At 41.6% G+C, this 27748-nt stretch overlaps 1 protein-coding gene across 2 annotated transcripts in view; it reads left to right on the top strand.

Moving 5' to 3' along the window:
* The first annotated feature begins 9119 nt into the window (after window positions 1-9119).
* Window positions 9120-27748, top strand: part of notch2 (notch receptor 2) — a 41172-nt gene continuing 22543 nt past the window's right edge. The window contains exons 1-2 of one of the 2 annotated variants that reach the window (XM_080878225.1): window positions 9120-9817; window positions 20646-20727. In XM_080878225.1, coding sequence (XP_080734351.1) covers window positions 9745-9817; window positions 20646-20727 — 155 coding nt within the window. In that variant the 5' untranslated portion in view covers window positions 9120-9744. The remainder of the gene's footprint in view (window positions 9818-20645; window positions 20728-27748) is intronic. The other variant, XM_080878226.1, reaches the window with a different exon arrangement.

Genomic DNA, 27748 nt, shown 5'->3' with positions numbered 1-27748 from the left:
GGTTGTTTTGTCAGAAGCCCGGGGTATTTTGGAGTGTAATTTTTTCATAGTTAGATGCCTGGCTGACAACTGTATAAAACAAAAAGTACACACAATATTCGAAGCACATAGTGCACACTGTGGGAATTTACGACTGTGCGTGAATCCCCCCCTGATATTGGTATGATCCAAGCTCAGGCACTAAGCGACTGAGCGAGGGGGCGGGGCAGCTGCTGCCCGTGAGTGCGCTGTTGGAGAGACGGAGCCAGCCATACTAAGGAGAGCTTAAGTTTGACCAGGTACCAAAGCAAATCATTCGTACCGTACAAATAATGTAAATATGACGGTGCATCACGAAAGATTGATATGAAACTGATCACTTGACCAATATTACATTACTTGCTCTTCAAGTGAATCAACAAATGGCGAAATGAAAAGCCGAACAAATGCTATTTTTTTTAGAGAGTCTTAGCTTACGTGTGTTTATTTCATATTTTCAGTTCTTACCCTCCCCGACTAAATCGGTTTCAGTTATGTACTGAAACATAAGAATGGACATTCGAGGGTTCTTTCAAAGAAAAAACTCAGGTAAATGTTATTTTATATATTATGCTTTGTATGTTGTTCAGTATATTTCTATGCAAAACAAGAGGGATTTCAGTACACAGCAGGATATTCACATTTGTAACCAGATATTTACATACACTTTAGGGAGAAAACATAAAACATTTTTACTGTATAACATCAATTTAGAGTAAATTTTTGTTTTAGATAAATATTGAAATATATTTTGAATTAGTTAAATTTCAGAATAAAGAGAGACAGAGCTATTTTTTATCACTTTGATCAAATTTAGGAGTACATGTACACTAAATTTATTGTTAATTAATAAGAAAACTCCAGACGATTCCATTCTGAGCTGAAGAAGCTTCTGATAGGTTAGTAGAGTCCATGTGAGTAAACTGGTGGCACAGCTGTGGATGCATATAAGGCAAAACACAGAGCCTGTTTCTTTGACATGGGAAAATCAAGAGATATCAACCAAAACACCAGGAAAAGAACTGTGGAGCTCCATAAATGTGGCTCAAGTTTGAATACAATTTGGTGCCATTTGCAATTAAGAAATACAGATAGTTTCTCTCTTTACTCTTAAAGTTAACAAATATGTTTTTATATTTATCTAAAAAAATAAACATTTAGTCTGATTTGATGTTACAATTAAAAAAGTGTTTTTATCTGAAGAGTAAATATCTGGTTTCAACTGTATATTTGATGATTGTCAGCACAAAGAGGGAGAGAGAGGAGAACGAGGACAGACAGGTCCTCATGTATCTCGTACCTAGTGTTTCTTTTTAGGTTTGTTATTTTTCAAATTCTGTATTTATTAAGTTCTGCAGGCTTGTTTGCACAACAAGGCTAAATAATTATATAAACTTTTCTCAATCTAAATAGTGGACTTTGGTAGAATTAAAAAATAAGTGTAGTGCAGGTCTATGATGATTTTTAGTGCTATCATCTAGTTCTGATTCTGGTTCTGTCTTGGTTAAGTCCTCAGTAGTCCTGATTTTGAACTGTTGTAGTCCTGTTTTAATTCTGGATCAGTTCTGGGTCTGGTTGAATTGGGGTTTAGTCCTCGTGTCTTGATACAGCCCTGACCTTGTTCTGCCTTGCTGCTTAATTAAAAAACTAGTTTAAGGTGTCCTGCACATGTGATATATATTTTTCCCTATATGAAGTCATTCTTTTTTGAACAGAGCCTATTAATCTTTCAGTCATTTCTACACCCCCCCCCCCCCCCCCCCAAAAAAAAAAAAAAAAAAAAATCCCACATGCATACTACTCTTTGGGCTAAGCCCCGGGTGTTTCAAATGTCTGGCTCCGCCTCTGCTGGCCACCGATACTCTGTCACCACGTTAACATAAATGCGTTCTCGCTTCCTCTGCGTTCACTCTTTTTCTTCAGAATTAAGACTTTTTTTAAAAATTAATAAATTGTTATTTAAATGCACCTAAAGGCGAGCATCAGACAGGTGAACTACGAAACACGGTGTGTGTGTTATTCTGCAGGTGCGTCCCTTTCACAGTTTTTAGAGAGAGAATAGCTTCTCTTCTTTCACTCCATTGCTCTATCTTTCTCTCCTTCCTCTCCAGGTTACCATAGCAGCAGTGAGTGTGTGACAGTCATGTGAAAACGAAGCTGATTGGATTAAAATACTTTGTGTGATCAGAGGTCAGGAAAATAGCACATGTACAGAACACACATAGTCTGACTTTACCACACACACACGCACACACACACACACACACACAACTGAGACATGCTGAAAGATCAGTTCTTTCAACTGATCTGACTTTTTTTTTATCAGTTCTGTGCTCTCTTGTCGACTCATATTGCCCTATCTTGATTAAATTTCCTGTCAAAGACACAAATAGAACTAAGACACCGTCCACCCACTCTCGATTTCTCCCGAGACTTTAGTGATCTTAAAGAAACAGGGCATTAAAGAAATGTGACCTTTAACTTTAGTTAGTTTGTTCAAGGGTTGTGCAGAATGAAAGAGATTGTAGCGTATGAAAAATGAGACAGCCAAAGTTTCAGTCATGTTTCTAACAGAGTAACCTAATCATTTTACCTGATGCAAACACCTGATCGCTATCTCTGCCAAGGAAATATTTTGTGTTTAGTTTGGCTGGTTATTAGCAGAGTAACACAAAACTATAACTAGCAGTGATGCTGAGCCCAGCTTTGAGTGAATAACTTCTCAATTGATTTGGATCTTTTTTTTTTTGTTTTGTTTTGTTTTGTTTTGTTTTTGTTTTTTGGTTCCTTTACAAATTGCAAAATAGGGGGAAAAACTCTGACATTTTTATGTCATGTCATCAGAAATACATATCCTATGAAAATAGGGGGAAAAAACAGGATACGTTTTCTTGATGTTATTGAAGAAACATCAAAAACTAATCTGGATCCAGACATCATTCTGCTTTCAGTGACCCAGTTCTTGCACAGGTATATAGTCATTTCATGATCATTGTTTCCTTCCTGTTTTCCATCTACTTGGTTGGTTGTTTTGACCAAAGGTTTAACACAAAATGCATTCATTTTATCTTAAAACTGGTTCTGCACCATGTAGCATTATTTACATGTTACTTTAAATTACATTCCACTGCCTACATTTACTTCCAGTATAATTATTTCTTGTAAAAACCTGACTTGTTACTCCCTTATTCTAGCCTGCCTACTTTTAAGTACCGTATTTACATTGTAATTACACATGGTAGCGCAGTGCTTAGCACTCCTGCCTCACAGCGAGGGAGTCCCGAGCTTGAAGAAGTTTGTGCAGCTTCCTTCCACAATCCAAACACATTCAGTGATCCCACTTCAGATGTTATCCGTCCATACAACGGGCATTTGTTGGCAGAAATCAGCCCCATAGATATGGGCCAGTAGGGGCCTTCTCCACCTACTAATTTGTTCAGAAGGTTGTTATCTTCCATATAGATGGAGGATCACTAACAGGAGGATGGGAAGATTCCAGAATCAATCAGTGGGGTTAGATCAACTGGTGATTCTAAATTCCCCATAGTGAGTGTGAACGGTCGTCTGTGTCTCTGTTTTAGCCCAACGCCAGGCTGATGACCTGTCACGGTGTGTCCCACCTCTCAGCACTTAGTCACAGGCTATATTATGAAATGTTACTGTGACGCTACAGCCTTCATTATTTATTATAAATACATGCACAGAATTTCTCTGAGATCTGTTGAACATTTGTTCAGATATAGTCAGTACATTCAGAGTACACAGAAAGGCTCGTCCTTCACAATTAAAAAGAACTGGGAAATCTGATTTCTCCAGTCAATCAAATAGTAATAGTTTGTAATGAAGTGAAAGCAGAATTCACTCTCATAACGTGCCTGCTAGTCACCTCTAAAGGCCATAATATAAAACATATTCCATCAAACTTCCCACCTCATCCCAGTCTCTTCCCCATCATCCTCTTGCCTCACACTCCCGTCTTAACCAATCAGACCAGAGGGAAGCTGCAGAGAGAGCAGCTGTACAGCAGAGGAGCGGGTCATAAAACGCAGAGGGCCGAAAGAGGAAGTAAAGGGGCCTGATGAGTTATTGCCCTACAAACGTACACACCGGGTCCTGGGAACCGGGAACTTCTCACAGGGGGTCAGCGTGGACCTGCTGGGCCCACTCTCCACTCCGTGTATGCTTTACCACCTTATTGTAGACCAATGACGAGCTCTCACATCTTCCCAACGATAATACTCCACGTCCATTTAGAAAAAGAGCAAACCTGTAAATGAGTCGTAAATTCTCTTTTGAGAGCATAAAATATTTATCCTGAGTGTTAAAACTGCCTTTTAGGTTTATAAAAATGCGGCTTAAACAAAGACGGGAGTGGGGGGTTAAAAAAGAGGAAGCTCAGCCATGTTAAATTTAATGTCAATTAATTATTGTAGCGATTAAAAATGATTTATGATGATGTGCTGTGAGGTACACAGGTATCTCAGTCCCTTCTTGACTCTCATTCATCTCTCGGATATTATTGTCGCATGCATGCAGTCCTGAGCTGTGACTGTGAGAAAGCCTGCTTTTTAGTGGCTTGTGACTTTATGATGCACAGAACACTGGAAGATATTCCACACACACTCAGTTTTGCACTCACTATAACTTTCAGCATGCCACTTCAACTCAAAAATAATATGGTCTGTGCATATTTTGTACACTCAGAGTGGAGAAAATGCCCTACAAACAAAACCCATGTTTCTTGTGAACATATGCTGTCGCAGAGTATGAGTTGGTTACTTCAGCCCGTTAGTTGGATGTTAGATTAGTTTGACTCACACGCACCCCTGGGCCTGGATGACCGGGACATGACGGATGAGGTTTGAGATTTAGGTGCCTGTGTGTCTATGTGTTCCTTCTGACATTACTGTGTGTGTCTGCGTGTCCCTGTGTGCTACGTGTTAATGCATTAGGCGACCTTGGGTGGGAGTTGCTCGGACTCAGTTTGCCCTCCCTGAGACCTCTCTCAGATCAACATATCATCAGCAGCATAACGGGTGCAGTTGTTACAGAGTCTTGGTTGCAGAGGTCCAAACTTTAACTTTTATTTTTGGTTTGTTTCTGACGTTTAAAATACTTTTACATTTATAAAGATTTCACAGTTATGTTACATAAAAGTGATATGGTGATATCATTATTTTGGTTCAATCCCAGTGCTTCAGCGTGAGCTTAATGCAGTGTCACACAGCATTTTTATATTTTTTCCACAGCAGATTACATTCGTTTCAGTTGTACTTCCATCCGTCGCCTTTCTGAAGTGCAAACTGTAGGAGGTGTCAAAATTAACACCAACCTACACAAATACTAACGTTTCAAATATTATTCCAATCTGTGCTTCTTTGTGGCTAAGATGTTAGATCCTTGCAGTTGCTCCGTGATTGCCTGCTTTTGTTTAACTCTTACTGTCTGCAGCTGACAGTAAAACTATATTCATCCCAGAAGCCCCGTTTTAGAAGACTGAGGGCTGTTTGCTTTCCACAAGTGAGAATTCATGTGCATGTGCGGTGTGTCCGGGGATGTATTTAAAATCCTATCAAAGTGCTCTAAATATGTGTCCTACTAGTATTTCTCAAATGCATTGCAAACCCTCGTCTTTGTGAACTTGTTTCGCTGCATTAAAGAAACAGAAAAACTGTCCTTCGTGAGTTGAGTTAAATCAACTCAATAATGCTTACATATAGAGCTAATATGCCAGTTTGTCTCCGCTCTTTGTGACTTGGGGAGTTGGGAAGAATGGTGCTATATACGTGTACTTCTGGGCAGGCAATATAAACCTTGCAGGGCCCAGATGACACTGCTGGGGCTGTTATTTTCCCACAGTGCAATATAAATAGCCTGCTAGTGTGGGGTGACGGTGGGCACGCTAGGACGCTCACGGGAGGATCCCATCCACACGCAACAGCACATTCCCGTCCACCTGATCCTGCCAGAGCCCCAGGTCAACTTACAAGATGTGTTCTCATACGCGTGCATGCATCCTTCCTCCTCACACCTTTCCTTCATCACCTGTTTCCTCACCTCTCTGCCAGCAAACCCTCTTCCTCTCGTCGGAAACTGAAGTTTCTGCCCACATCACGCTCGGCCACATCGTGACTTCGCACTCTCTGACTCTCCACCTTTGACCGCCGTGGAACGCTGTGACGCACACATTTGATCATACACACTATCTTAGTTTCTCACACAGAGCTGATCACAGAATAGCAGGTCAGCCACTGCCAAACGCTGCACTAGTATAACTTGTTCTTCGAAACCAAAGCTGAAGACTGCTAACAGCTAAGCTGCGTGTGCTCACTAACTGATTCATCAGCTCAATGAGAAAAAATATGAAGCCTCAGCTTTATCTTGATGAGTGGTTTAGTCAGAATAAATCGGTTTTGAGTGATTACGAGTGTTTGTGAAATTACACTTAGTATGTTGAGCTTGTCAAGATGTCCCCATCTTAAAATTTTACAACAAAATGAAGCCAGTAAAAAAACAAAAACAACTTCCACTGGTATGTTTACTTTCTCTAGGCAATCCCATGTCTCACCAAGTAAATGATTACACTGATTCCATGCTGATCTGAGACCCTTTTCGACTTACGTGGGCATTATCTGCCTCTTTGTTGACATTTCGATCATATAACCTCAAGTTCACACAGTAAAATTATTTACAATGTTTAAATATTTTGAAACCCTTCTAACAGATTTATATCTCTCTGTAAATAAGATACCATGTGGAGTCTTATCTTGTTGACCCGACGAGTGGCCAATCTCCATCAAGGAGATCTGAAATCTGAAGGATCGCTCTCATGGCTGACGATTTCATTGTAACCTTTAAGACAATATATCCACAGGTCTTTTATCGTCTGGAGGCACGCATGTCACACACGTAAAGCTGTCTGCAGGCTGTCTCTTTTATGGCAGTCAAAGTGGGTCAGTCAGGTGATAATCAACCTTAAATATACCCCCTCAGCTTCTTGTCCACTAGATCTGCTTATACTGTGAAGATGACATTAGATAAATGATGCTTCCTGTGCAAATGTGCATGTGTCTTAACAAAGGCACAGAGGTCACGAGAGCTTCATACCTACGTTCAGGCTCATCTCATCAAAGCCTGCACAAAATGCCAGCTTGTCAACACTCTCAGCGGAGCTTACAGACTGCACTGAGGTTTAAGAGTGCTGTTCTCAATAATGTAATTACACAGTAAGTATGAAGCATATAGAAGCATCCAGAACTGACATGCAGGAACCACTTCAGCTATGCACAACTGTTGATGCAAGCAAATCAGCTGCCACAGCCGAGTAATGAAAAGCGTATCGATGCCTGCCTCTACTAATTATAGAAAGGCATCATATACACACTTCATACTATCTGCCACCATCAAACATAAAGGCAGTGTAACACTCTTCTTGAATAACAGGCACCGATTTGGTTTCACATGGCTGTCACGCTCGGGAAAGATGGCATGTTTATGGTTAAGGGGAGTGGACAAGATCACGCACAGGCTGTCCCTGGAATAATCAGTCATGACTATCTGTCCCCTGTGTGCAGCACAGCTTTTCAAGCCGACAGCTGGAGTCACCCTTGACGGATGAGTTTCAAATCGGCGTGAAGAGCCCAAACACTGATGAAAGTGTCTCTCACCAATGTGGCAGGGCCTCGTGGCTCTGAGCCAGGCCAAGGGTAGTTAAAATTCAAAAGACTAATACTCACAAAGTTGGTCCGAAATGTGCTGCATGAAAGCTGAAGCGCTGGCGAAGTAACTACAGTCTTTTGTTGCCTGGTAAACTCTTGATAAACAAGCGACCTGAGGCTGGAGCTGCTGATTAGTTTCAGAAAATGTGGTTTAAAACATCAGGGTGGCTAAGCTTTCTTTCGCTTTTTACTGCTTTCTCTGAAATCATGCCAAACTTGTGTGTTAACACATTCTTTTCTCAGAGTAATGGCAAGGAGGAACCAATCAGTGTTTTCTGCTTATGAGGCACAGCCACACCCTTTCTCACTCCATCCTTCCTAAATTACAGAAGCCCACATCTGGGGTGACGTCATTAGGACAACAGAGCTGCAGACAAAGTGAACCTTTCATGTGATTTATATCACTGCTAGCTTTAATGTGACATATGATATTTATAAGAAATTCTGGATTTCACTAATGGCCTTTAGTGACATAATGAAAGAAATGTGAATGCAGAAGAACCAGCAAACGTGAGACGGGGTTTGTCAATAAAAACAGCTTCTGACCAAACGGCGTGTTGTCGTGCCAACACCTGACAGCCAACCACGCATGGAGAGCAAGAGCTTGACATTGGCCGCAGCAACAAAGGCATTGTCAGTACGGACCCCTGAGGAGATCAATTTGCTCTCCTCTGGTTCCAGGCCTTTCAGCAGAGTTGAATAGAGGACAAAGGGCCGCTGGTGGCAGCAGGAGGCTTGGCAATATTTCTCTAATGGGGTGTAAAGACAAACAAATCATTGGGATGAGACACTGCTTTGTTATTGTGATGAGCCTGTGATTTACACCTGGATCATTCCTCCTGATAGGGGATAATGAGTCTGGGATTTCTGTGATCACTAACAGGTTATAAAGCAAGTGTGATGGGCCTGTCTGAGCATGGAGGAGTGATGAAGCTTCCAAGAAAAACAAAGCAACAGTTTGAAATCCCCAAAGCATTTATTGGCTTTCAAATGTTTTCCTTGTGGTAGGTAAACATGTAGGCGCCTGGCTATCTGTGTACCTGTAAAACTTGTAGCTTCTTATGCAGCTCTTTCTGTCCAATGATATTGATTTTAAATGAGCTGTAAAATTAAAATCATTTTAAACAAGCTCGTATATTTCTTTTTAAAAGTCACCTCAAATGTTATGACACACATTATTAAAATGAGGGAGGGTGGCGTGCAACAAAAAGTGTTTTTGGAGCTCACTAGAAGCCACTGTTGATCCACATTCAGTCTTCGATGTTTTACCTTTTAAGTCGACATTTCTGTTCCCCAAAAACACCTGAAAAGCGCGGAGGTGCTAAGCCCGGGCAGAACCGCAACGGTAACGAAGAGCGCTGCTTAAGTGTGGGCGTTCACAGACGTACCTGGAAAAAACGTGCAGCACCCGGGGAGGAGAAAGAAAAGAGAAGAAATCATTGAACGGGTTAATTTTGAGTCATAGCAGACTTCGAGAGAAGTAGAAAAATGAGAAAAAAAAATTCCTCCGCCGCGGCGACGCTGAGAGCGAAAAACATCTAAACCCTCCTCCCGTCTCGTTCCCGAGATAAAACAAATATCAAGCGACACTGTTTTTCTCCCTGTGGTATAAGGAAGCTAAATTTGGATTTAAGCCCCGTGTTTTCAACGTATTTTAGTGTCTTTTTAAAGCTCCGCGATAGACCCTCGCGGCGTCCGGCGGAAGGATACGTGGTGCGCTTCTTCTGCGGTCGTGCCTCGAGTAAGCGCAGAGAGGTGGAGGAGCGAGTCGCTGCCGTGTGCGACAACAGAACTTTAACTTTATGTGAGTTTTAAACGGTTTTAATGAGACAGGTCGTTAAACACGTACAGGGGAAAAAACGTGACATGTTCAGAGTCCGCGGCTGATCTCGAAAGTCTGCTTTTTCCCGCCTGAGCCATCTCCTGCCAAACTTTCTGAGAAGCGACGAACCTCCGGGGAGACAGCTCAGCTTCGGGCTGGCGACCTTATGTGGATTTTACAGAGAAAATGGAGCAGATACCCGTGTTCTCCCCGGGGAAGTCGCTGGCCTTTGTCTTCTGCTTCATCCAGGTCTCTTTAGGTAAGTTTGGCGCTGTGGCGAAACCGTGGTGTGTTTTAGTCACCGGCCGCTTGCCATCACGTTTCGTTGCCTCTGCATCTGCGGACACACTTAGCATCTCTTTACACTAGCTAGTTAGGTGAGGTCAGTTTTAACCTGTTAACTCTTTAAAAAAATAAACAAACAAAAATAAAGTTTTCCTTTGGCTAGCTTTAGATCGGAGGTAAGCTATGGAAGAGGTTTTAATCGAAGTTTGAGGTGACTTGGTGGGGGTTTTCTGGGCTCCTTCGTGGCCTTCTGAGACACACGCTGGGTACCTTTTACTTTGAGTGGACTCTCCTGTGCTCATGGTCGCTGACTTTGTATTCGTTAGATTTAAAATAAAGAGAACGGCTTCACACCTCCATGTGGACCAACTTCTTCCCCTGTGCCTAATTCAGGGCGTTATGGTTTAGTTAATGCGGGTACTACGGCCTAACGCACGGCTGTGTCGCACCGCTGCCCAGATGTTGAGCACCGAGCGCTGGAGAAAGAATTCAAAATGGACACTTTATCTTGTTTAGACTGCTCAATTAACAGAGTTGTGTCAGCACACACTGACGGTAATACGCTTTTCAGCATTTGGGGGTTAAATGTCATGTGAGTGTACAGTGCGGTTGTGTGTAAGAACTGAAAATGTTAATGAAGTTCCCAGGAATGTACGTGCAAAATACATCGATGTACATTTTTCAGTATAAATGGTAATATCAGCATCCCCTACACCTGTCTTTTATTCAGTTTTTCCTAACCAGTAAATTCGTCTTGTTTTTTGGCCACTCGCTTATCTTTAAAAGCAGTTAAAGTCTCTCTTTATTTGGCTTAAAGCAGCAAAATGACTCTGGCTGGAGGTCTACCACAAAAACAGACAGTGATGCCATTTTGGTTGAAACGCAGTTACCGAACTTATTACCTGCTGGTTTGGTCAAAGTGATACCCAGGTAACAACAACATAACAGTATTGGCATCGCCCAGTTTTTTTCAGGTTATATTTAAATGTATTTTACTGTTGTTTTAGAAAACAGTAATGCTTTAAATATAACTGAAATAAGGTTTGTTGACAATGATTTGTGTATGTAAACACAGCTGCATCGTCTGGTTAAGATAAGATGCAGCTCATTGGTGAACATCACAGGGATGTGGCTGGGGTTAGATGGGTTTACCTTCATTCTGAGCTCTTCTGTGGTTATGTTTTGCATCTATAGATGACCCTGATCCTTGACCTTTGGTGTTTCTTTTTTTAATCAATGAAGTTTTGTGATTACTGGAGATTGTTTCTGGGCTTTTACTGTGATGTGTGTGTTCTTTTTTCTTTTTCTTTCTTTGCTTAGTTAGTTTCAGTGGTGGCTCCGAGAGCCATGAAAATACAAAATAACCTGCTGGCCTTTGTACTCTTTTTACATCCTTTACATAAAGAGAGTACAAAGGCGGGGGAATTGATTTCTGTCCCACATGTTTTTCTAACCTTTCAGCCCAGAGCTCCAACACTGCTCTTCTCTCTCACGGTTTTTTATGGATTATAGGTGACTTGTGAACAGTGAAGTTACACAAAAGGAAGACAGACAATGTAAAAGTGCTGCAGGCAGTGCAAGGAGAAGCACAGGAATGTTGTTGGTGTTTGACATTCCTCCCTCCCTCTCTGTTTCTCCCTCCCTCTCTCTCACACGCTGTTTGCACCACAGTCAATCGTCCTAGTTTTTTATCTCGTTTCTTGCTGGTAATGAAGCTGCATAATGTCTGGATGCTGTCTTTGCCGCATCCTTTGATGCGTGTAAGTCAGCTATTCATGTGACAGGATGACACGTTAAAAGATTTTGATCGTCTCGATAGCACGAAGGTGGTTTCAGGTTAGTTAATTCACAATGAAAGCCTGCCAAACGTTTGTGGGTTGAGAGCTTTTAATGAGAAGCGGGAGAGCACGAATCACAGCTCAGTCTGGGGAAAGGCGCAAAGGTTTGACCTTATTCTCGGTCGGGGCCAGAGAGTTCTCATTCTCGAGGAAGCGTAGGTGCCGTTGTTGTGGCACACGACACAGTGTTGCCCCTGTGCTGCGGGCATGTGGATGGTTGCAAATGCTTGCCCAGTGCAAACGGCAGACTGCTACTATGCGTGTGCGTATCTATTTGCGTGTGCGTTTGTATTGTATTGTACATACACGCTGACAAAGAGCAGCGATTGTACCACCCGCGGTTTACTTGCATCTGACCCAAGCTGCCGCCTGGTGTGAAATATGATTTATCTGCAGCAGCCTGTGCCCAGTGCAGGGAAGACAAAGATGTTTATTGACCAGCCCACAGCTTTTCATTATTTGCTAATCTCCTGCCCTACCTACTCACTGTAGTCGTGTTACTAATAAAGTGAATTGAAGCATCCTGTCGGTGACACAATCCAACTTTCTCACACAGTCTCAGTAAGCTAAATTTGCTATCGCTTTATTGTGGTCATATTTCAGATTGCATACAGTTAAGTTAGTCATGTAGCTACACAGCTCTTCCTCGTGTGTTTTGCCGCCACGTTATTTGTTTAATGTAGTAGTAAAAAAAAATTGGATAACCACACACATGTCGGTGGGAACTTCTGAGGGCACTGTCTTCCGCATATATTTGGTTTTGCATTTACATGCACGAATGCAGTGAATGTGGCCTCTCTCTCTAGTTACCTTTCCAAAGAATAGATGTAAATCTATAGACTTGGTGTGGTTATGGTCTTGAAGTTGGTTAGCAGTCAAGATGAAAGTCCTAGTAATGGGCTTGACACCATTGTTCTGCACACTGCTCAAACCACCAATTCCTACTAAACCAGTTTTGTCTGAGTGACTTTGATCCACGCACATTAAATACACTTCAGGCAAAAACCAGAATGAAGCTTTGTGCACGCCCTACGTGAACCACATGCACCATTACTATAGCAGGCAGAGTTTGTGGCTCTGAAAGTCGAGGGGATTACAAAGCGTTGTGTCTGCACTGTTGAGCAGGTTAGCAAATTAACAGGGAATTATTGCGGCCTGCATTCCTTGGCCAATGTGGCCCCGTAATCCTGGAGACAGGCAGGCAGGGCGCATGGAGTAATGAAAGTGGTGCACATCAGACCGGAGGCAGACGGAAACTACACGGAAAAGCTCAGAAAGAAATGCTTTGCCGTAACGGGCCACAGTATTAGTTTCAGTCCTGTGTTTAATATTCAGTTAATCAGAAACTTGTTACTGTGATTGCTTCCAGTGTTCAGTTTGTGAATTCTCCACCAGCACGATTGATAGTCTAGCAGTGCTGTAGCGAGTCATCAACCGCAGGTAACTGTTATCTTTACACCTATGCACTAATTACATGAAAAAAACAAAACAGTTTTACTTCTGAAATGGGAGACGGCGTTAACCAAAATTCACCTCGAGTTATTGAACACCAATGGAGTGTTTAGGTCACGGTCTGAGCTAAACATGCACTACAGTTTAAAAAAAAAAAACTGACATAAGGAACAGCACCAGCAGAACTGCTCATAACTAATTAAACAGAGCCAGCATCTTTACCACATTACTACACATGGCACGGGTAACTTGTGCGTTAGTGAAGGCACCATTAATGCTGATTGATGTACAGGTTCACCGCACAGCCTGCATCTATTTTCAGGAAAAGCTTTGCGTGTTTCAGCGAGACGGTGCCAAATCACATCCTTCGAGTTTTCCAGGAGCTTTACTCTGTAGTCCAGACCCATCACATATTGAAAACATCTGGTACATCAGGAAACCAAAAGTAACGAAGGATGTCTCAAACAGATGAGCGATTTAAGTATGGGAAACATTTGCTTTCAAACCTTCAGAAATCAGTCTGCTCACTATGCACTCTCTCAACCGGTTGCTGGAATCACATAGTAAGCAGCGTATTTTTAGAAAAATACCTAATTAAACAAAATGCAAATTTTTTCATTTAAAGATGAGCTTTAAAATAACTTATCATATAGTAAATGTATATTTTAAGTTTGCACACAGTGGTAGAAGTAGGGAAGCAAGGTCAGATTGTTTTCCATTAGATTCTGAACGATCGAGGGAAAGTCCCTAAATTTGTCTTGTCTGGATTACTCTCCTTGTTTCTTTCTTTCTCTTTTCCCTTCAAAACACACACACACGCTGAGAAAGCGATCCAGCACTGTATCCTGCTGTCCAGCTGTACAAAAACACCTCGGCCCTGCTCCGTATGCTCAGTTGAGGCTCGTCCAACTTTTCCAGGCAGTAAAAAGCAGCGAGGCAGTTGGTTGGTCAGTGGGATAATTAATGAATCATTTTTTCCCCCTATATCTTGACCTCAGTCAGGATTTTTGTCCTCCATCTTAACCTAATTTTCATCAATTAAAGCAAATGACTACTTTAAATACTTTGTGCTAGTCGGTGGTTCACCCATGCGTTTCTAATGAATGGGTTCATGAAATCTTTTCAGTGATTTAACAGACTGCAGTGAAAGTTTTGGGACAGCTGGTGTGGTCAGAGTTGCATTAAACAATGCTCTGGATGTAGTCCTCAGTAGTTTATTACAGATAGCCTTGCGTTTAATCTCTCCTGATAAAATACTAAAGATCAGCTCCAGACATCCCAGTTAAGCATGTTACTGTGTCTTCCTGTATGACACCACCCTCAGTCTAAAGGGGACCTGGAAGACTTGAGCCTTGAAGGCCGTGCTTGGTCTGTGTGCTCGCTATCGCCACTGTTTGTGTGGGCCAGTAAAGCTTCCCTAAGGGTAACAGTGTTTAGTTTGTGCTTTGTCTCCCACCGCACATGCTGAGCTAAGGGTATTTTATTGCACGTTACCATGACAACTGCTTGGCCTGCTGGATATGGAGGCTTGTACAGCAATTCCAGGAAATGGGGTTACTTCCTCACTCAGCGCGAACAACTTCCTGCCCTCGGCTGTATGGGTATTTGCCCGTACTCTGGGACACTCGTTCGTGTGGTGTCTTTGTCTGCAGTTTCATAATTACTTCCCCATATCAATCCACAGCTATTAGCTCAAACTCCGTCTCGTCTCGTCTCCCTCCCTCTGTCTCACTACCTATTCGTCTTCTTTTTCTTCCTTCTCGTACGAGCTCTTTAGGGACCTTTTATGGTGACTTATAAAGTGAGCACCACTAGCCAGACTCCACTTGGACTGTGGTTTCAGGCTTTTCTTTACATATATTTTTATTACATTTAAGTCTCAACATTTTTAGCTTTTAGGGCTTTCACATGAAAATATAGGAAGCTTAAAAGAACACATCGGTTTGAGAATTTCCACAAGTGCATTCTGAACTCGACAGCCTGCTGGACATAACCACTGAGAAATGTCTTGTTTAACATGTTTTAGACGTGTGGTATAAGCTGTGCAGAGCATAAAGGTTGATTGTGATTGCTCAGTGTCCTGCTTGTACAGTCTGTCTTACTTTTCTGTCTTTTCCTTATCAGCAGCAGTGTGTCTACAAAGCTCCTGTGTTAGGTTGCCACATAGTGTGTGGTGTGATATGGGGAGAGTGTATCAACCGCACATCACACCAGTGCGAGTGTCACTTTCACCCCTGAACTACATGCTGTCACAGTAATAGACGGGCATTTTGATTTCGACTGCGACTGTCTGCTGTGGGAGTTGCTCAGCTCACTTAAAAAAAAATATCCAAAAGCAGTTGTTTTGGAGAATGTCCTGATGGCATTAATATCTGTATATTAATATATTATTATCTTACATTTCTACTTTTCTAATATATTTGAGACATTGTTCTGTGTTTCAAGCATTTTCACTATTTCCAAATCCAGAAGTGAGATTTCTCTCTTGGAGGCTGTGTTACACATTGTGTGACCACAGCTCGTAGTGGCATTCTCATGTTCAAAAAGTTTGTGACACTTCCACCAGAGTCAAGCCAGAGTCACCAATGCTGGTGATTGCTGCCACTGTAATAAGCGCCGATTGTATCACTGCTCCCTTGGCCACTGTTGTGTTTATGTCTGACTCTTCACCATCGTGACTGGTGTCACCGTGACAGAATGCTGCCAGTGCCTGAAAAAGGCTTCTAACAGACTAATTAGTGTCATCTGAAGGTGACAATAATACTAAAAGACGACTGTGTCAGCAATGATGAGCTTGCCTTTTCTCAGCACCCTAAGTACATTGAAAACTCTAAAAGTGCAGTTTTAAAGGCAAGAGTTTTCTTATTTTAGAACATAGCAGCACACAGATTTACTGGTACAGGGCCAACTTTAAAAAAACCTGACAGCTGACAGAGTTATATTACATCATGACATCAGGTAATTGTGAAATGGGGTTTTTTACATCCTGTTTACCACTATAATCACAGCTGGTTCAATTATGGATGAGCTCCTTTCATGGTTGATAAAAGCCTCTAAAATCCACAAACCTGGCTTTTATCTACCCCGTGAAAGGGCACAAGTAGCTGTTTTTCCCAGGTTAAGTGAATTTGTAGTAGTCCGTGTGTATTTATTAGCCTCTTTTTTGACTGTTACTGATGAAAACCGGATGCCTGGATCAACATGCAAATTTTTTTGCTGCAGCACTGCATGTGCTCAACTAGAGTGTGCACAAAATACCAAGAGATGATAATTGATTTGCAAAAGGCAACAGGTAAATTATGTTATCGTGTTTTTTGAACCAGTGGAAGAATTACTTAGATTTAGCAAAGCTAAACCAGACCAGAATCCAGGTCTGTTCAAAGAATTCAATTGAATAAGTTTCAGTTCACAGTAACAACATCCAGAGTGCACGTTACCCTTTTTTGAGACAGCTGGCACTGCTGTTGAGAAATCAGCTTTGTTCTTTAAGCTGAAATGTTTGAAATGGCTAACACCAAAAACTAAATGTTCTCTATGCAACTTATTTCTGTGCAGCCTCCTACAGTTTTGAGTGTGCAATGATGTTAACATGCTAAAAGCATGAGGACAGTCTGAAGAATAATCTTCGCAAAGGCACCTGTACAGAGTCAGCTTCCATCACCAGGGATCACTCACAGCTCTGTTTCAGTCTTATCACACTGCACAGTCTATAAATCTGCTTTTGTACTCACTCATGCTTTGCCGTCTTCTTTAAACACTCACTCACACACACGTGCACACACACACACACACACACACACACACACACACACACACACACACACACACACACACACACACACACACACACACACACACACACACACACAAAATCACACAGTTTGAAGATAAGGTAGCAGCAAGTGAGAAAATGAACAAGGGCTTTTGTTCCAAGGATCCAAATAATCACGAGCATTCAGTCAGGTAACTTGTGTGTTCCTTCACAGCTCACCACATCTGGTGGTAGTTTCACTGTTGACTTTGTCGATCGAGTCTTATCAAGGCTCTCATTCCTGGGAAATGTTCCTGTCCATGGATCATTGATAGTAAAGTGTGAGAACGACTAGGTGGAAGGGATACAATGTTACCAGTCTGGATTACAATACACTCATCAGTCATATGAATGTGTGTGAACCAATTGTTTTTATTTTGGAAAAACAGATTGCTAAACTGTTTTCCAACCTTCCCGTCCGGGAATTGGTAACCTGTGTAGTGGGTAATTCAGCTGTGTGTGTGTGTGTGTGTGCGCGCTTTTTAAAATGGCGTAATAAGAGGCAGGCTGTCCCAAATCTGGTAAGATCATTGCATCTGGCATTACGACAGCTTGTATGGGAAGCTCGTCAAACCAGTCGGGGGATGAGAGCACAGTTTTCCGGTCTTTGCTCTCATACTTCCATTCTTTCATTCCATCTGCCTTCATACACCTGTCTTCTCAGCTCATCATCCTCTATTCACTCAACTAAAGAACTAACCAGCAAAACACAGTAAAGCTATCTGCTAGAGGACTAGTATCCGGTGTTAGCAAAGTGGAAATCTTTGTAATCATTTCTATAAAAGCAGATAAAACATGACTTAACATGTCTTAACCACATAAGTGTGGATTATTTTCATTGTGTTAATATGTATGCATGATTTTTAACCAGGGCAAGCGCAGACGCTGTGTGTCAACAGAAGTGGTCCCAAAATAGCACGATATAGTCTGTGGTCTGTCATACAGCAACAGCAGTCTGATATCAACTCATACTGAAGTGCAGTGGATGCCTGTGCAAGTGTGCATATCGTGGGTAGCATGTGTGTGTGTGCATGCCTGCTGGGATTATAAATTTCACTGTGGTTTATGTACGATATCCCCGTGTCTAATGTGCTATGTCCATCAGCCTCACTCTGAAGCATAAGTCTCCTGGACCAGACAGTGAATGCACAACACTTTTCAAATAAGCTGTGTGCAAATTTATCAATAAAATAATCATAGTAAACAGGATTAGCTGTCATTATTGCCCTCGTGGCTTTTTAACTTGAGTGACACTGTGATTAATCTAGACTCAGGAAATAACACCACTGCTGAGCGCACTTCCTGTAATGCAATGACTGTTTTGTGAAGACATTGTTGGCGTTTCTTCTAAATCAGCTGACCTACCCTCAGTTTTGTAAAAAGAGCTCTGTTCTGCAGAGTGGGGATGCATCGTATAACCACCAAACATGTGAGACTATAAATGAAGCAAAGTGCTAAGAAACATTTATACAAGTGCTTCTAATAATTTATGACAGTTCTGCTTAATTAATTACAGATGCTAAACAATGACCTCCTTGATTTAGCTAGCATATCACATTTGCAAATAAAGGCAGAGAACACCACACTTCTGTCTGGCATGATGGGCTGCCGTGGTGTGCATGAAGACCTCCTCAGCCATGTGTCTTTGGCGGCTCGAAGGCTGCACAATGGCTGATGTGTCTGGTTATGAGTGTCTCACTAGTGTGAAGAGAGATGGTCTTTGTTGTCTTCATCAACGCTCATTTTTGTGTGCCTGTGACCACTGCCTGATTTCAGACTGCCTCCGCATAGCTGGAGAGATGAGTTGCAAGCCCCCCGCCTTATGTCTCTGTAGCAGGGCAGGAAGGAAAAAAATTGCAGTTCTGCTTGGAGGGTTTCCCTCACAGGGGAGAGTGTGCATCTGTGGTGGTGTTACCATTTAATGGGGAGAAACCTGAACGAGTTTTAAATACTCACTTTTGAATTTCAAAGAGTGCGAGCGAAGCTGGGGCTCCCCACCTTTGAGGAACATTTGAGTCATTTAACAATGCTACTTCTTTGATGTGTACGAAAATATTTTTCGCTGTCACGTCATTTATTTATTTCTGTATTTAGACACAGTCATAAACAGGAAGTCATGGATGAAATTATGTACAGCAATCCAATCATTGTACCAACACATTTGACAGAGTTATAGCAGTACAGCTAATTGTTAACTTGTTTTTTCTCAAAGTTGTGATAGTTATGGTATTAATGGAAAACTCTTGACACTTTTAGAGTACATCTGGGTCAGCTCCTTAAAAATACCCCCATAGAAGGGGAGTGGGTTTGCCTCAACCATTAGACGTGGGTGGTTATGGTAAGAGGTGGCGCTGGGACGACCTCAGTGAGTCCTGCCAACGCCCAGTCATGTTTTTGAGTGATTCCTTCCTCAAAAAAAGAGAGAGACATTAAGTCATTAAAAAAATAAACAAAACAAAAAACAAACAAAAAAAACCCAAAACGCTGCCATGGTGGTAGGTCATTTATTTAGAACGGTAACATTATATTGTGTTGTCAAGATAAAAACTGAAATGTTAGGATGCTTACTGAGTAGTATGCTAATGTTACAGTTACATTATGTTTGTATAAAGGTTTAATGTTAGGCCAAGGTACAAAAGTGATTTCACAGCAGCAGCCGTGCCAGCCTTCTCAAACAAAATGATAACATAAGCAGGATAACACTTTAATGTTTTCACTGTGAAATTACTCAATTTGAATTCTTTGAATGGAACCTCTATGTTGATCCTTGCTTCATTTAATTGGAAGAATTGCCTCCCATGGTCCAAAAAAACCACAGTCACATTGTTTTGCAAACCGGTTATTCCTCGGTCTCCCCCATCCCCTCACATACAAAGTATTTCTGACTCTCTCATCAATGACTCAGAGGAGAGTTATGAGTGCATATGCTGCCTGGAGCGGCGGTCCCCAACCTTTTTTTGTGCCCCGGTTTAATGTCAGGCAATATTTTCACGGACCGGCCTTTAAGGTGTCGCAGATAAATACAACAAAATAAAATGATACGACCAAGACAAAAACTGTGGTATTTTGTAAATATAATAATAATTGCGAATTCACTGTGAAATTGTGTACCCTTATTCACCACGTCCTCCTGAAATGCGCCAACAACATTGAGAGTAACATCCTCCTTTCTGCCCCTTAATGCTCTCTGGATGCTATGGTAACGTGTGAATATTTCTTTCAAAAAAGACACACAACTACAACACAGGAAAAGACTGAGGGGAAACAGAGTTAACGATAAAAAATGTGAAAACCATAAATTTCGCACCCGGGCCTCAACTCTCGCGGCCCGGAACAAAACGACTCACGGACCGGTACCGATCCATGGCCCAGGGGTTGGGGACCACTGACCTAGAGTACCAGTACCATATCTGGGGATATGACTGGGGTTTGGGGGAAACTGAGGATTAGACATGTTTCTCCTTTACCTGGCAAGATTTTAGAACATTTATTTTCAGCCTATACAAAAGTTCGCATTTCACTGAGAAAACTGTTTGATGCTCTTTACTCTTATAATATGAAGATGTTGCACATGCATGATAGATGACAACACAGATTGGTTTATAAGTGGATGGTCTGGCTTAGCATTGGCATTTATTTAGAAAGTGTTGTGGATATGAAGTGCCTTTCTGGTCTTAAAACTCTGCTCTTGTCTCTTGCAGCCCTGCAGTGTGTGGATGATAAGGCACCTTGTGTAAACAACGCTACATGCCTGAAATTCAGCAATGGCACTGAGTACTGCAGGTAAGATCTACTGGCCGGGCCTGCAACCAAACATAGCTACACCTTTAGTTTAAGTCATGCTGCACACACTTTAACAACATTCAACAAAAAGCGTGAGCACAGCAGTAGACATGCCTCATAAGGGGGGACTGTTGGATGTGAAAGCAAAGGCAGGAAAAAAGTGGGTTTTAGATCAACCCCAGCCTATTCATGGGACCATGAGGTTTTGCTCAGACACGACTGGGGGAATAAAAGACCGCTCTGTCTGACAAAGTACTGGGAACAATACCAACACACACATTTCCACCTCCAAGATTTTATTTCTGGGACATTTCAGGGGTTTTGTTACTCTCTCTTGTGTTTCTGTAGAATTGATCGCTCCAGGCTCTGCCAACACATTTTACTGCGCACCTTTTTGTTTTTTTGTTTTTTTTGATTTGAGTGGGATGTCAAGGTTGGTAACATTTTTATTACAGGAGAATAACGAGGACAAAAAAATTAAACTGAAGCTTGAAACGACCTGTGAATGAGTCTCCTCGTAGCCGTGGTGTAATCAGACCAGAGAAAGGCCCACAACGTAAAGGAGTCCAGTGGGCCGCTTGAGCTAAGCCTTCCACTTTCTGACAGCATAGGGTAGTTTGTAATTAAGACTGTGTAGTCTTTTTAATTGCATTGCCACTCCCAAGCCAAATTCCAAACACACATGCACCATCGCTGGTTCTTGAAGCTGATCATATTTCATTAAATGTGATGAGAATCCTGCTGTGCGTCTGTTCCCAGAGTTTGTGGAATTTAAACACTGCTACTTGTGCAAGAAGGGATGACAACAAAAGCAACATTCCTTAATGTGTTTGACCTTTTTTTCCTGTCTGCTTCAAGGACAGATACAAATTATTGCACAGGTGCCAATCTCTGTGTACACTAGTTTGTTAGTGCTTTGTGTTAATGAGAAAAGAGACGCATGCAGAGGGGATGTGAGGAGATATTGCTACATCGAAATATTATCTAACATCTAAAGACAGGCTGTTTTTAGTTTATTTCTCAGATGGAGGAAGAACATCTAGATAGTGGTGATCAGTGGATTTTTACAAACTAGGCTTAGAAAACAAAACCAACCAACTTCAGAACTGTCGTTAATATACACAGAGGGTAATACGGCTTCATTTAATTTGTCCTTTCTGCTGCCTTTCATTGGCATGTGTATCTTAAATCATTTGCAGCCTTTTAAGGCTTGACCACATCCTTTTAGGTTTTATTTTTATGATACTGTTTATTACTTTACTGCTATTTAACTGTGGTTGCAGGTTATAATATTAGCATTTTTACGTTTCTTCTACAACTTCTACAACTTTATTCACCATTCCTCCTCAGCTAAGTTTCTCCTTTCCTGACCACAGAGTTGGTATTCTTTCCTCTGATTTGAGTGATCCTGACAATAAGATTAAACTGTAGAGAGGAACATTGCCCTGTAGAGACAAAGAGAGAAGTCTCTCAGTTTAGAAAGTCAGCTGACAGAGAACAGGCCTACTGATTAGGTAGTCAGACAGTTTTTCTGCTGTCTGAAGCCAAACATTAACAACACGCACACTTATGTGCACATAAAGGCACACACTTTCCTCTGTCCAGGCTTTCTGGTCGCAATTGTGTTGTATTGTCAGTCAAAAGGCTCATTGTGCAAAAAATCTAATTATGTCCCTATTAGTCTCCTCAGTGTATTAAAGGCAGCTGGTTGTAAGTAAACAGTCACTCTGGCTATTTAGCTTGGACCTGCTTAATTATGTCACATGGATCATGACCGAGGTCAACAGATAATTAATGTGACAGACTCATGCTGGGTGCTGCTGAAGGACTTGAAATATTTGTTTTGGTTTCTTCACTGCATGAAAACATTTTTGGAATATGCATTTCCTGTAGTTTCACAAGCAGCATGGACGAGTAATGGATGGATGTGTGAGTGTGTGGCTCATGAAAAACCCGATCATTTCCTTTCAGCTGTTCTTTTAAGTTCATGCTCTGTGTTAGCTGTGATATTGTAAAATTTCTTATCTGGTTAGTTTCTACAGAAGAGACATAAAGGGTAGCTGTGAACCTGTCTTTAATTGTCATAACTTTATTACTGCTGCGGTAGTACATATAGAGACATTACAAGAGAGAAACACTCAAACAATCCTGAATAGAAATCTGTGTGTGAGTTCCTTAAAGGCAAAGAGGACATTTGGCCTGCACTTGCTCCCAAAGAGCCAATTATAAGCAGAATCCTGATACAAATGACTCAGTCCTGTCTTTGCATGAATACAGTAGAGGTTCAAAAGAGTTTCAATATTGTAGGAGCAGCCATATCTGTTCATTGTTGTAGTAAAGATGTAGGTAATTAAGTGTTATAGTTTTATTTCCCTCACTGTATCCATATTGCAAACCAACTCTACATTTCCTACATCATGATTATAACGTTGTGCATACATTATGTGCAAGTCCTTAGTGGTTTTCATCATGTTATTTATTTATTTATTTCCCATACACTATGGCTTAAAAATACTTCTCTGAATACATGTCAAGAGGTTGTTACGGGAGACTGGCTTCTAGACGTACTTTGGTATAACACGAAACTTTGAAAAACCCTTCTGGTTAAACTGGGCAAACGAAGCTCTCAACTGTTTCTGAAAGGGTCTCATGATTAATCGTTTTTTACTGCAGAAGGAGAGAAACTATAAACTTCATTCCGTGTTGGGAAGGTTACTTTTAAAATGTATTCCACTACAGATGACAGAATACATTCCCCAAAATGTAACGTATTCCGTTACGTTACTCAGTGAGAGTAATGTATTCTGAATACTTTGGATTACTGAATATATTAATATGCTTTTTACAACTACATGAATGTACTATTGCTCTCTGTGATTTATTACTATTATTGAAGGTTACTCACCATACCAATACCAACTAGATTTTAAAATCTTGATGTAAAATGAGTAACAGTAAGGTGGATATTAGGTAAAGTTGCACTTTTTGACGCGATCCCATATAGAAAACTATTCCGCGCGTATATAAAACAGGTCCGCGGCTCCAAACCGTAGTAAAGGGACCTCTGGCTAATACGCCGGGTTCGTGTCGGGCTCGTAGCCGAAAACTAGCTTTACTTTGTTGTCTGGGTCGACTTTGCTAGCGAGAGACAGAGGAAGGCGTTGAAAGGCTGCTCCAACGGAACTTATTGTTTCGGAGGAAAACACAAACACAGTGTACAGTCGAGTCTTAATAGCTTACTTACAACTGGGCTCGTCAGGCTCTCTTTTTGGCTTCAGTGGTTATTATTATATTTACATGCTTCCATCTCGCGTTTCTGGTCAGTGACAACTCGTACTTTTCCACTCACCTTTTTCTCCCTTCCTTGCCATATATAACTGGTATGGCAGTCCATTCTCCCTGCAGCACGGGCTACACTGCCCATGAGGCTACATTCTTTAGGGCTTTGCCTGTAACACTCTGCCTATTGCCTTCATATTAAATACGTTTTTGAATGATAATTTTAAAAAATATTTCTTCACATCATTTTGCGGGCCACAAGTAGGAGTGACATGGGCCCCTTGATGTGTGTTTTGTTTGGGTTTCCACCAGCGTGGAATTACCGAAAATACAGAGTGCATAGCCTAACATATGAAACAGAAAAAGACCATCGTGTAATCCGTTCATTTCAATAAAGTAACTATATTCTGAATATCACCTATTTAAACGGTAACTGTAACGGAATACAGTTACTCATATTTTGTATTTTAAATACGTAATGCCGGTATTCCATTACTCCCCAACACTAACTTCATTCACCTTATTTGAAAGAGTGAATGTGCATGGAGTGAAACGGTAATACTTGAACCTCCACACTTCCTCTCTGCACGTGCAGTACTTTTTCAGCTTGCTTCATTTCTGCTGAGATCCTGCACATCCTCTTAATTCTGGAAAGTATAGAAATGCTGCAGTCATGGAAATTCCTTCTGTCCAATATTTTTTGCTTTAAAGAAGAAAAAAAAGTGGAGAAAAAATAAAAGAAAGAAAGAAAACTACAGTTTTATTTTTGCTGTACTATAGGAAATACAGTTTAAAATAATGGTAGTTGCTGAACGCAACATCTGAAAAGTCTTAGGATTAAATTTTTATTTTTTTTACCCCCTCTCTCTTTGGATCATGAGTCTTGAACGTGCACATGGCTGTGAGAGTAAGTCAAAGTGGATGGGAGAGGCCCGTTGGCTGGCATGTAGGGCAGGGTGCAAAAAAGCACAGAAGCTGTCTAACCGGTGACACTACAAGCCATCAGCTTGGGTGTGAAAGCCATGAGTAATTCTCTGTGCAGATTCGTGCATGCCAGTGTACCCGGATAGGCATTTGTAAATGGATGTTACCTGAAAGTATATTTGGTAACAGAACAGAAACCTTGGTCATGTTTGTGGGCCTCAGTGGAGTTATTACCTGAGAGGTTCAAGCAAGATCAAGACGACACAGATCATCATTATTATGGTATTTTACATCCGCAACATAATCCGTGTCTTCCGCTGGGTCATGCTGCAAACTGATGAACTCTCCCTCCTTTTTAGTCTTTTTTTTTCTCTGTTTTTTGTTCTTCCCCCTTTACATTTCAAACCTTTTCTTAAAGGTGAGGGGAGCGTTAGTGTGTTGTGTAGACCTGCTACCTTTTTGATCTGACAGGTAGAATTAGCCCGCGGGGCAGACGGAGGAAGCGAGAGGGCCTAAACAAAAGAGGATGTCTCTTTTCAGGTAATTTGAGGAGTAGTACCTCGGAGCACAACTTCTTACTAATGATGAGAGGGGGGGAAGGGAAGAGTGAAGAGGGGAGTGTAATTTCCCTCTTGCTATGCCTCCTTCATCAAACTGTCACTCATTTATCCCAAGTCCCTACCACTACCTCAGGGATTTACTAGATGGCATTTGGCCTCTTAATCTTTCCATGGCATCAGTGCTGAATATTTTTTTAGACTATTTTCCAGAATTGTTATTGTTGAGCTCTTCACCCACTGGCTTTATTTAGTAATTCCTGCATCATCTCCCATTTGTGTCTGTGGGCTTGGAGAGCTTTATTAATGTTTGCTACCTCACATGAACTTTTTTTTGGGTAATAGAGACAAAGAGAAAATGTGGGAAATAAGTAATGTTTTAAAACCACTCAGTCCTTTCTGATTCACCCTTACACTCCTCCAAACCACGCTCCTCGATCAGGCGCACACAGATTTTAACTGCGTTAGGCATATGATCCAAACTAAAATCAACAAACCCTCAAGCTGGAGATTGGAACCCACAGCAGTGATTTCCCACTCTCGCTCTCCCAGGACTTATCTCCTTCCCACAGCCGAGCTAACAGCACTGTAGATGTGGTTGAGACTGGAGCCATAGTGATAAGAGTTTCTTTGTGTGTGTGTGTGTGTGTGTGTGCTTGTACACGTACTCTGTCTGTGTGTCTCAGAAAAGTCTAGGGCACCTTAAGCCCCGGGCAAGTTCACATGCTGGCACCCATGGAAAGGTCTGAAGTTTAGATTTAATATTTGATAGTCAAGATGAAGCTCAGTGCAGCCCTTGAGTGTGTGCTTAGAGGCCCAAAAATGTCACAAGACGTGCTTCACGGCTTCAACAAAGCATTGTTTTAACTTATCACAGAGTATGAACCACTGTCATCACATTTTCCTTTATTTCGTCTGGTGTGTGAGCAAGTGGGGGGAGTAGATAATCAGATTATGATGTGGGCTTTAAAAAGCTGATAGTCCCATGATTTGGGACGCCGAAATCAAATCAAGAAAGTGTGCAGTCAGTGTGATCAGTGTAAAATATAAACTGCTGCTGCTTGCAAACCGTAAGGAGGTTCAAACCTCTCACTCAGAAAAAGGAAGACTTACAAAGCAGCGGGGAATGTAGCAACCAGACCATAAACCCACATACAGTAGGGTGACAAGTGGCCCTCTGTCGCGCATTCGTGCAATACCGTGAGGTCAAAACTACCTCAGTTTTGTCATAAGGTTACACGTTGTCCATACGCGCAATGTGTTGAAAAGGATCTAGCCGGCGTGACTTTCCTCACTTGTTATTGCGGAAACAAACAGCAGTCAGCAAAGAAAAGCAGCCGTTATCATCTGGCGAAATTCAATCTGACTTTGCTTTTAGTTCAGCGGTCATCAATCACTGACAGACGTTAGTGAAATCCTCTGACTTTTTTTATTCCCGGCCTGTGTCCCAGTGGGAAGTTTGAAGCAGATTTCTGAAATTAAGAAATCACAAATACTGTGCTTTTGTTAGAGAAGCAATTAAGGGATGACTTCATCTGGAAAATGTCCTGGGTTTTTCCTGTGTACAAAAAGTCCCCCCCAAAAAGAGGTTTGGCTTTACCCCAAAGGAAAATCACCAGGATTGTGATAAAATATTTTTAACCAGTTTGGGGTTTTTTTTATGGTTTTTTTTTTTTAGGTGAGGTTTCATTTATTTGAGTAAATGTTTGGTTTTTATTTATTATTAAATAACAATAAAATGAAATAATTTGTGTTAAGTAGGGTTGCACAGACTCATTCCCTCAGCTTTAACCTGAAGTTACTTTTCCCCTTCTCATTTCTAAACTGACTGTGTGCAGCGTAGATCTAAATATGGACCTTTTTCAGGCCGGCAGAGCTATTGGCGGAGAATACACTTTAAACGACCGCAGAATCAGGATAATGACAGAACAACATAGAGAGATCGGTAAATGGAGCACTCTGAGACAGAGGGAGTCCTGTTCTGTGTACCGCGGCTGCTCAGATGAGCCTTTTTGGACATGTTTCTAAACACAGCCTGCGATTTTTACCACATGACTCCACCCTGCACCGCACTCCTTTGCTCAGTCCTCGTCGATGTTTTTTTGGTCCGTCTGCATGGCCTCCTTCTCCTTCTAGCTCTCTCATTACCTTTGTGTCTTTTACTTCCACCTCGGTGCAGCCTCTTCGTTTAATCCTGCTTCCTCTTTTTAACTTTTACATCTGCCTCACCCCCTCCCCACCCCCGCCCGTGTGGCAAAGAC

The sequence above is a fragment of the Rhamphochromis sp. 'chilingali' genome (assembly GCF_963969265.1).
Source record: "Rhamphochromis sp. 'chilingali' genome assembly, chromosome: 3".
Lineage (NCBI taxonomy): Eukaryota > Metazoa > Chordata > Actinopteri > Cichliformes > Cichlidae > Rhamphochromis > Rhamphochromis sp. 'chilingali'.
The sequence above is the reverse complement of the archived record's forward strand: the minus strand, read 5'-3'. Positions and strand labels throughout refer to the sequence as shown.